Source organism: Ruditapes philippinarum, unplaced genomic scaffold, assembly GCF_026571515.1.
Source record: "Ruditapes philippinarum isolate M1 unplaced genomic scaffold, ASM2657151v2 ctg4877_1_1_1_1, whole genome shotgun sequence".
NCBI lineage: Eukaryota > Metazoa > Mollusca > Bivalvia > Venerida > Veneridae > Ruditapes > Ruditapes philippinarum.
Window position 1 is genome coordinate 42,191 of NW_026852953.1, and position 11,570 is coordinate 53,760.

The window sequence follows — 11,570 nt, forward strand, 5'->3', positions numbered from 1 at the left end:
GTGAAAACCCGACAGAGGCCTGACAGGTCGGACGGACAAGCTGATTCCAGAATACCCCCCTTCATCTTTGTTGTTCGGGGGGGGGGTATAATTAACAAATATAATGTAATTGCAAAACGCCAAAGTCAGAAATCTTGCGAGCGGGCTACCGAACCCTACCCCATTGTGGTAGGGGGAGGCAGGAAGCTCCAAAGCTCAAGATCAGTGGCTGATTCAATCGCCTTTCTGACATATCCCCAATTTTGAGTTTAATGAGAAAACCATTAATTAAATGAAATGCATAAGGCTCAGATTGAATCAAAACATGACATTGTTATCTTCCATCCCCTTCATTTTTTATTATTCATTTTTACAGCCATGGTAAAACAAAGACGAAGAATCTGAAATAGACAAAACAAGATATCAAAAATATGTTTAAGGCAATGTTCAATCCATAAATTTATATATGATAATTCGTAATACATGAAAATTATATTTAAAGAAATTTCACAAATGGACGGCGTGAACTTAATGACTCGAATGCCTATATTTCATCAACTTACACGTAAAATCGTTCATAATTACTGCCAAAAACATTACCATATATGGAAAGACACGGTGTTTGCACAGTAAATAAATATATTTATGCTCTTATTCGATGCTCTCAAACGAGCATAAATGATTTATTATCCTCCAACATACACATGCATTCAAGCACCTTTAAAGAAAAAAATAACATAAAACAAGGTTAGGGGACATGCCGTTAAGCCGTCACAAAATATAGAAGGGAACATTAAAAAGAATAAACACTGATATTTAACTAGAAATGTGTCCATAGGAAACGGGTGCCCCCACACGCCACTGTTCTGTCAATCTTACGACTTTAGGTCAAATATGTTTTGAAAACTAAAAATCTTTTACTAAGTAAAGGGCAAAAACTTTACAAATACTGAATTAATCCACAAGCAAACCCCAAGATGCATAAGTACACGTGCTGACCAACATTCTTGTAAACTTTCAGGCCTACAAGTCAAATTCTTTATGCATGAACAAGTTGAAAATTGCAAATTTATACAACTGTAAGTCAAGGGCAATAACTCTAACAAAACTGAAAAAAATCCACATGCAAAGTCCCAGGTGCATTGCTTCACAGTGATGTTGATCATTATTCCTGTAATTTAGTGATGTTGATCATTATTCCTGTAAAGTTGGTTGATTCTAACTCAAGCACTCAAGGAACAAGTAACACAACATAATGAAACGGTTTTTACTAGTCCAAGGGCAATAACTCTACAAATACTGGATAAATCCACTAGCGAAACACAAGGTGCACAACTACATATGCTGAGCAACATTCCTGTAAGGTTAAATGACTCTATGTCAAATCCTTTTTGAGTTACATGCGACACAAGTTGAAAATTGCAAACAAATTCTAAGTCAAGGGATATAACTCTAAAAATACTATATAAATCCACACGAAAATGCACAGGTTCACAACTGCACATGCTGATCAACGTTACATTCCTGTAAAGTTTCATGACTTTAGGTCAAATCCTTTTTGAGTTACATGCGACACAAGTTGAAAATTGCAAATATTTACTAGGTCAAGGGCGATAACTCTAAAAATACTAAATAAATCCACACGAAAATACCCAGGTGTACAACTGCACATGTTGATCAACATTTCTGTTGAGTTTCATGACTCTAGGTCAAATACTTTTTGAATTTCATGCGACACAAAAGAGAAGGGACGGACGGAATGACGGGTGGACGGACGGATGGACAAGGGTGTACCTAACACCCCCCCCCCCCTTAAGTGGGGGCACAGGAATGTCAAATTGATAAGTTTTTGTAAACTCCTTTAACAAGATTAAAGTTCGGTATTTAATTTTTGGAGAATAATATGAAACGACTCTTTAATGTGAAAGATAATATAGTAATTTTCAAATTTTTTTTTTTTTAATTTCTAATTTTTGAGTAACTTGCCTGTTCAAAGTTGGTTTCCAGTTTCTTCCTTGATTCACGATTGATGTATATGGTTTGTTTCAACTGCCATCTTCATTGATTGATTCAATATTTACATATGTATGTTGTTTGTTTCCTTTTTATACATCTTTGATTCGAGTTTCTCCTTCTCCAGTTAATAAAAGCGATAACGGTTATTTTTTGTTTGTTTCCCATTGTCTAGGTAAACTGATAATATGCAATTAAATGTAGTCTGTAGTCCGGTGTGTTAAGAACTGTTAAAGGAAAAACTATATTGCCTTGTCCCAGTTTCTGTTTAACTTGTTGCAGATTGTTATAGACAATGCCTTTTCCCCCATTTCATATGTCAAGTAATTCATTGAAGAAAGACATCATCAATAGATCCTTTATGACCTGAAAGGAAATATTAACAATATGTTAAAGACATCATTCAACTGCTCTAAAGTATCATGAAGAGAATATGAGAAAGCAAGTTAAAATTCATGAACAGAATTATTTTAATTGCTTGATATTGTATGCATGTATGACATTATTTATTTACAATCTTACAATCAAGACTGACTGTAAAACACAGCAGTACAATGCTTGTGAGGCAAATCAACACTTTCATTTTCGGGCAAGAAGCCAAGATGTTATGGCTTGAAAGTAGCCAACTGAGCTTATAACACATACAGACTATCATTTACATTAAAATGTTTCATCAAAATATTACCATTAAAATATAAACATATATAAATATTAAACATCATTTGCATATGCCCTTCTACGATGACATCATATTAAATATACAAGGGCGTATGCAAATGAGGTAAAATATTTTATTTTGAAGTAAAAGATTCTTTTAACTGAATTTATTGTTTTGTTTCACATAGATTTATTACATATTTATTACAAGTCCGGAATTGTCTTTAAATTGATTATAAATTGTATTTATATAGTTTGTGAAAATATTTAAGATTGGGGTGGGGTGGGGGGTGTCTTATTTGATAAACAAAAAAATAAACACCAAAAGAAGATTATATCATTAATCAAGTATCAAAACTGCGCTTTGGGCCATATACCTTTCTAAGTCTGACCAATCAGTCCGTGAAACTTGCATATTGCCCTCAGGCCATGTTTTATTTGATGAATAATACATGTGTGTATTGACATGATTATGGAGGGGTTAATGAGACTGGATTTACTATAAAATTAATTATACCATTAACCAAGTATCAAAACTCAGCTAAATACTGCCCTCTTGATGTAATTGGCATAAAATGTTACCGATTAAGAAGGTTGAAGTAAATTTAATACTTTAACACAGGAAAAACATGAATTTATTGTTGATAAAAAAAAACAACAACTGATGGAACAAATTGTTCTGTTGTTCTGTGGTTGTTGACAACAACCACAGAACAAAGAAAAAAAAATCAGGCATATTCCGGATAGTTCGGAATTGGAGATAGTCTGGATTTAGTGGCCAGTAGGATTTTCAGGAATATTAATCTTGTAACAAATTGGCTTAATACCTATCAAATTCATTATAATACTAAACTTCAGTAACAAAATTGTTGATGATTTTATCATGACATGTTTCACAATTTAATAAATTATATATCATTAATAGAATAGATCTACCAAAGAAATACATTAAAATATTGTTTAATGAAAACAAAACACAACCTTTACAATAATAAATGAATATATATATATATATATATATATATATATATATATAATATATATATATATATATATATAAATGAGAGAATATATACACACATACCACCACATCGATATTGCCAGTTCAATTACGGCACAGCGCCTAGCAGAACAGTCATGAAAGCATAGCCACTGCTCATCCACCATCACAAAAATGATGGTTTCAGAACAGCTTTATATACAGTCACAAACTGCACTACACATTGAAACAAGCTCAACATTCGCATATATAGAGTTTGTTCTCTGTTATCATGTCTCACAAATCAACGATGACATTTTTATTGTCATCGTTACTGATTGGGACCAGAGAACTATATATCTATTTCCGAAAGTCAACTGGATCCAGTAAGATCAGTAGGATACAATGAATTTAGACAGATAAAGTATATATAAAGGGAGATAATTAAATTCAATACAGTCATACTTTCCCCTCCTCGGGATCACTTAAGATACAAGTGTGCAGATAAATTGTTATAGAAATGAGAGAATATATACACACATACCACCACATCGATATTGCCAGTCCAATTACGGCACAGCGCCTAGCAGAACAGTCATGAAAGCATAGCCACTGCTCATCCACCATCACAAAAATGATGGTTTCAGAACAGCTTTATATACAGTCACAAACTGCACTACACATTGAAACAAGCTCAACATTCGCATATATAGAGTTTGTTCTCTGTTATCATGTCTCACAAATCAACGATGACATTTTTATTGTCTTCTTCACTGATTGGGACCAGAGAACTATATATCTATTTCCGAAAGTCAACTGGATCCAGTAAGATCAGGTAGATCCATAGGATACAATGAATTTAGACAGATAAAGTATATATAAAGGGAGATAATTAAATTCAATACAGTCATACTTTCCCCTGCGTGGGATCACTTAAGATACAAGTGTGCAGATAAATTGTTATAGAAATGAGAGAAAATATACACACATACCACCACATCGATATTGCCAGTCCAATTACGGCACAGCGCCTAGCAGAACAGTCATGAAAGCATAGCCACTGCTCATCCACCATCACAAAAATGTTGGTTTCAGAACAGCTTTATATACAGTCACAAACTGCACTACACATTGAAACAAGCTCAACATTCGCATATATAGAGTTTGTTCTCTGTTATCATGTCTCACAAATCAACGATGACATTTTTATTGTCTTCTTCACTGATATATATAGTTAAATAATTTTTTAATTAATTTTTCCTTATATTTTACTGGAAAGTAACACTTTTTTACATACCGCAACTAATGTGTGATTAACCGAAACAACCTGCAAAGTATTTTTTTTATGTTATTCGTCTGGAGCCACCATAATTATTGCTCAATTCGATTTCGATATATGCATTTAATGAGTATTATCCATGACTGAAAGTTTTTCCTTTAGTTGTTCTTTAATATTTCGCATGTTTCATCGTACTGTCAGTGTTTTGATTCTTATACCTCCTTAAACATTTGAAACAGAGAAGAAGTTAACTTAAATGAAATAACTCTATTTAATACAGTTTAGTCGCTTTTTTAAACTTGGTAAACTAAATTGACCCATATAATATTGTACTCACTAATTTTATTACATTTTGCCTAGAACTACATTTAAAGGATTTAATATAAAAAATCGACTGCTAATATGATGACTATAACAACACGGATTTTTTTTTTAAGATTTGCAAATGACCTTGTCCTAAGCTGTGATAATTTCAAGACTGGGAACAAAAGTAACGTAAATTTAGAATGGGAACAAAAGTAACGTAAATTTAGCATATTTAAGCCTGGGAATAAAAGTAACGTAAATTTAGCACATTAAGTATAATCGTTTACGTAAATATTTCCCATCATAGTGTATGAAGATTTAGTTACCAGTCTAGATTGTTGACAGAACGAGACCGGAAACAATTAATCATAATTGAAGTTGTCAAGAACATGCAAATTAACGCGTCTCTATAATGTAAAAGAAATACCGTATATAACAAACGATATAAGATAAAGATCTGGTCGTTCATGATTGACACATAATTAAGTTATTAAGATGTTTCCTAATTATAACAGGAAGTAAAATGACCACAGAGATATGAAAAATTTAATTTACACTGACCTAGATATAGACTTGACGAAAATAACACTACAGACTAGAGTAAACATTATTTACAAGTTTTTATTGCAATATAATATAGTTTCAAGGTTAAAAGGGAGGAATGTATTTACAGCTTACTGTTTACATTATCGGATAGCCTTATTAGTGGAATCTTTCACGTTACTGATAAATAGTCTTAAATCCATAATATGATATAATTTCGCGTAATTTAGCCGTGGAATTAACTGATGAAGATAGTTTGGACTTTGTGTCCTAAAATTTAAGACAATTTCAATAGCGACTTTAATGGCTATACATGATCTAGCATGGATACAAATTTAAAGCTAAGTGTGCGAATTATTAAGCGTGATTCCGGGAAGGCGGTATTTTATAAACATGATGGTCAGAGGTTCGAACAAACTCATACAGTGAAAATGAACGCTGACAAGGAATATGATATCATGTTTACGCTGAATCCGGCGATGGGTATCGAGTAAGTTAAATATTTCATATTATATTTACATGCATTATTACATATTGGAAGCATTAGATTTCTTACTTATAATTATGAAGATCATTTAGTTGTAAATAGGTTATAGGAAAATTAAGTGAGCATTACATATCATTTTATATACATCCTGTTTAATATAGATCTATCATGGACTGAAACAAATTTATTATATCTTCATTTCAAGTTGAATACATGGCTGTAAGTAGGTCAACGTTGTTTATCATTTTTGGACTTTGACATAGATAATCTATCTATATCCTTATAGGTTATGACAAATATCAGCAAAACCTAAAACAATATACTTTATTAGGACCTGTTCCTGTACAAGACCTAAAAAGAGTTGAATATGCGCTTTAGTTTTCCCCTAATAATGAATGAAAAAATCTATCCTTATTTCATAATTCAATTATTATTATTATCATTATTATTATTATTATTAATAATAAAAGCACTTTAAATTATCCTTATATAATTTTCATGAATTACGTCTTAAGAAGATATCAATAAATTCAATTCTAGGAAGGCCCCTTAGTTTATTTGTTTTGGGGTTATTTTCGTTGTTGTTTTTTCTGAGATGTCAAAAACTATAACTAAATAATAACCGTTTATATCTAAGAAATTTTCAAATAAAAAAGCAAGTAATCATTATTTAAAGTAGTTTGTACTATTCAATTCATTTAGTTTAAAAAAAATGAAGTGTATCAAGATGGGGTGTTTACGTTGTTTTAGTGACTATAATCTGGTAGGATCACTTAATTTCTTGTTTCAGAAAACTATTACTAAATGGAGAAGCTCATAAAATAGATCGTTGTCATGACAACAATGACGAATACGAGGACACGAGGACTTACGTCACACACTATGAGACAGTGGGCGTTGACGTTTGCAGACGAGGCAAGCGGAGGGAGCTACTTTTTGTACTAGAGGTAAGCATCCTTTTATCTTTTCAGGATAAATTTCTGTGAAGTTGATTAAAATTGATATTATCACATGTCCCTTTATTATTTATATCAATTAAATTTATATGTGTATACATAATCAAATGTAAAATATATTAAAACATGACGTCTTATCATCTACAAGACCAGGGTTCATCTTTGGCTGTTTAATACTGCTGTCACTGAGGAAAGTTCAAGTCAAGTGATTTGTATAACGTTTGTGTAAAGATGTTTTAATGCAGATATCATTCTATATTTCAGCTAGAAAACGGTGTTTACATGAAACTGAGTGTACAGTGTAAGGTATATAAATTCGGGGAGACCACTCACTGCAGCTGGGGTCAGCAGTTAGCCGGAATAGAGCTGGATTGTAAAATTGAGAAAGGTCAAAATTATGTCAACATATTACATGAAAAGTATTTCTGAAGCAATAACATTTTGATTATTAAGAACTAAATTGTTAATCTACAATTCCACAGTTTCTCTCGTGGCACTTATCAATGTGATATGCTAAGATGTGAAGTTGTCGAACTAAAAATGGAGTACAAAAAGGAGGAGAGACAACACAAGTTGATCGAATAAATCGTCCGCTAGGATTACCAGTCGTGTGATGATGGGCGAGGAGATAAGATATCTTCAGGCAGAATGTATGGCTGATAATATACTAAACTATAGATAAGAAATACGATAATGTGTACTTCATCTTGAAGTCTATCATATAAAGTTTACTGTTTTGTCAGGTCTAATATGATGTTATCTTTGTTTTGACAAGAGATCTGACTGCAAATAAAGATGGCTGTCTTTATTGCAGAGAACATTTTTAACAAATAGTTTATGATTTATATAAAGCTTTAACATGTTAATGCATATTATTCTTGAAACTGCAACTTTAAATAGATAGCTCAAAATGCATTCAAATTACACTAATACAAAGTCAACGGACATTTATTTCACTAGCTATTGCGCTGTTTATACAGAATGATATTGTACTGTAACAATTCTACTTCAATGTTTTTGGAAGACATGCAAACAGAACTATAAGCTTCGTAGCTTAATTATGATTTTGTCGTTTTAATGCTTCTTAATTTGTTTATATAATCATACAATATATAACATCACACTTGTTATTTAGGCGGCACTGGTAAGTTTAGCTATTAATTAATGTACGTCATTTTTATTAAAACACAAGAATATCAAAATGTCATCTATAACTGCATGTATTTATGTTTTGAACTTCATTCAATTTGTTTGTATCAAAATTATTTCAGTTAATATGTTTATGTATGCAACAAAAATAGAAACCATTTAATTAAAATAATTGAGTGTTATGATATAATTGTTTTGGACCTGGCCATTTCATTGATGATATATTTATACTAGATTTAGATATCGTAATAATCATTTATATTTTATCGAAGACCAGAATTGTTATTACCATTGTAATGTAAATAACCAAATAAGGACCATAAGATAAAGATTCATAAACAAATTCGTTAAAAAATGATTATGCTCTGTCAGATTGCCTAGCCAGCTGAGCATTCCAGCAGAGCAATTTTACACTATATTAAGGAATGCCCTGCTAGTGTTCCTTGCCAGATGAGCATTCCAGCAGAGCATTTTACACTATATTTTAGAATTGTCCGCTATATTGCTCTTGTAGCTGAGCATTGTGTCAGAGCATTTTTACTCTATATTTCAGAATGCTCTGCTTGGTCGCTCTGCCAGGCAGAGCATTTTACACTACTAGTATCTTAAGAATGATACTATATATTTCCCTGCCAGCTGAGCATTCTACCAAAGCAATTTTACTCCACATTTCAGAAAGCTCTGTTTGCTTGTTTGTTTTGCGACTGATCATGCCAGCTCACTATTTTTAGGAATGTCCTGCTACATTGCTCTGTCAGCATTCCAGCAGACAAAGTTTTACATTATATTTAATAATGCCCTGCAAGATTTCTCTGTTTGACATTTCTGCAGAGGAATTTTATACTATATTTAAGACTGATCCGCTTATATTGCTTGACCAGCTGAGCAATCCAGCAGAGCATTTTACACACTATAATAAGGATTGCTCTGCTTAATTGCCAAGACAGCTGAGGATTCCAGCAGAGCATTTTACTCTATATTAAAGAGCGCCCCGCTAGATTATAAATATATATATAATATATAAATTGTAATCCCTTTATGCGATGCTCACTGTTCACTCTATTTTCTCACATACTAACAGATAACCCGTCGCACAGCATTATTCATTAATATATGACATTCATTGAAGAAAATAATAATTTGCATGCATTGCTCCTAAAAAGATTTACTGACAGCAATTTATATTTACCTCACCCAGCCAAAATCACACCTAAAATATACTAATATGGGCAATCTTCATACTCCAGAATCCGCCCGATTCCTTTAAAAATATCACTTACACGCAGTGCAAGCTATGGCATTTTAAAAAATGACAAATAAAGTGTCTGTCATACGTTCAGATTTTTCATTAAAAATTATCCGAAATTTCTTACTTGTTTGGCGCCAACTGTCAAAGCTTGATTTTTAACTTTTTCACCTCCATTCATTCGGAGAGTCAGAAATACATACAAAGCTACCAAAATGCTTATGTTCGGGTAAAAACCCAAAAATACTTCTCATTTCCTACACACAAACAAGAAAGAATTACAATAACAGAGAAATATCAGAAGTTTCCAGTACCTTCAAAACACCATGTCTGAGTTATTAAAAAAACTGACCGGGCCATCATTCGAATATATCCCCTGTCCCCTAAGTAACGCAGAAGTGTGCAATAAATGGCGTATAACTTACAGGATTTCAGTAAGTAAACTGGCCAATATATTTTTAACTTAACCGCACTGAAAAAAATGAATAGCCGCATACGGCTGCGAAGACATTTCTATTTATCCCTTATCAAGAGTATTTCCTTGAAATTGTTTACTTTTCAAGATCATTAGTGAAAATAATGGTTTGACCTCTTTGAACTTCCTTGTGTTTATTTTGTCAAAAAATTAATAATTAAAGAGTGAGACCAATGAAAAGTTCTATAATTTAACAAAGCCCATTTTCATAACTACCATCATCTCAATAGGTATTGAGAAATTGATACCCCGTTGCAACCCCGTTGTTACCTTGAGTAAGACATTTTTCACGAATTGCCTCGTACTCACTTCAACAAAGATTAATTATATTACGAAGCTTACAGCTAAAGTCGAGTATAAAATTTAATAAAGATTTTTTGATTTTGTTGAAATCGCGGTGGGATTACGTCAGGGGCAGACAAATTCCCCGACATTTATTTTCCTTTTTTGTTAAAGTCATCGAATCGTTTTTGCAGCAAGATAATACAACTGACCTAACCATTAATGAAGTTTGTCTTGTTATTTTGTTATTTGCGGATGATATGGTAATATGTGGCGATTCCGTTGAAGATTTACAATCGTGACTGAATTCTTTACGCGAATATTGTGACAAATGGGTGTTAGAGGTAAACACTGCAAAATCCAAAGTTGCAAATCTGCGGATGTTTCAAAATTCTAAATTTTACCAGTTCATGTTAAATGTTGAATTCTGCCTAAGCTGGTGCTAGGGGGCGTGGACGGTAACTTGCACTTTCAAGTACCGTCCATGAACAGGCTCAATCAAACCGAGCCTGCAACATTTTCAATTTTTCGTGTTGGGCTTTCTTTAGGGATTCTGTATTTTTCTTTTTTATGAAACGAGAGCCAGTTAAATGAAATGAAGTTTTAATTTAAAATAATGAACAGTTGGAAAGTGTTGATGATTTCAATTATTTCGGAATAACATTGAATTACACTGGTACTTTCGCTTAATTATTAAATGTCTAAAAGGCAAAGAAATTAGGGCGATGCACACATTGTTAAATAATATCAAAAGATATAACATTCGTCTGGATATTTCATTGCAACTTTTAATGCATTCGTAGGATCAATATTGAATTATGGTTGTCCTATTTGGGGGTTTACTAAGACTAGTGAAGTGAATCAGAACGCATTCATCTACAGTTTTGCAAAACAATCCTTGGTGTAAAACAATCGACAAGTAACGCAGCTATATATCCAGAAATAGGTCGCTATCCTTTATATGTATTTCGTTTTGTACATATTATTAAGTACTGGGTCAAGATTATCAATACGGATAATATGTTCTTAAAATCAGTTTATGCACATTCATTGGCGCAGTATAATAATGACAGAAATAATTGGATTTTCCATGTTAAAAAACTGTTTGATGATTATGGATTTAGCTCTGTTTTTTTGTAAATCATGAAAACATGAATTTCAAATTATTTGTAAATTTGTTCAAGAAAACAGAATCGGATTGTGCCTTAAGGAATCTATT

The 11,570-nt window shown here is 32.3% G+C and overlaps 1 protein-coding gene across 1 annotated transcript; it reads left to right on the forward strand.

Annotated features, from left to right (window-relative positions):
- Window positions 1-5,793: 5,793 nt before the first annotated feature.
- On the forward strand, window positions 5,794-7,754 carry LOC132729104 (CB1 cannabinoid receptor-interacting protein 1-like). The gene is made up of 3 exons (XM_060714848.1): window positions 5,794-6,246; window positions 7,034-7,190; window positions 7,464-7,754. The coding sequence occupies exons 1-3, from the start codon at window positions 6,080-6,082 to the stop codon at window positions 7,626-7,628; spliced, it is 489 nt and encodes a 162-aa protein (XP_060570831.1). The 5' UTR covers window positions 5,794-6,079; the 3' UTR covers window positions 7,629-7,754.
- Window positions 7,755-11,570: the final 3,816 nt, after the last annotated feature.

Excerpts from the sequence above, each read along its gene's own strand:
- LOC132729104 (XM_060714848.1), top strand. The coding sequence starts at position 6,080 with ATGGATACAAATTTAAAGCTAAGTGTGCGAATTATTAAGCGTGATTCC. Across the intron at positions 6,247-7,033 it reads AATCCGGCGATGGGTATCGA|AAAACTATTACTAAATGGAG; the intron begins GTAAGTTAAATA and ends TTCTTGTTTCAG. Across the intron at positions 7,191-7,463 it reads AGCTACTTTTTGTACTAGAG|CTAGAAAACGGTGTTTACAT; the intron begins GTAAGCATCCTT and ends TCTATATTTCAG.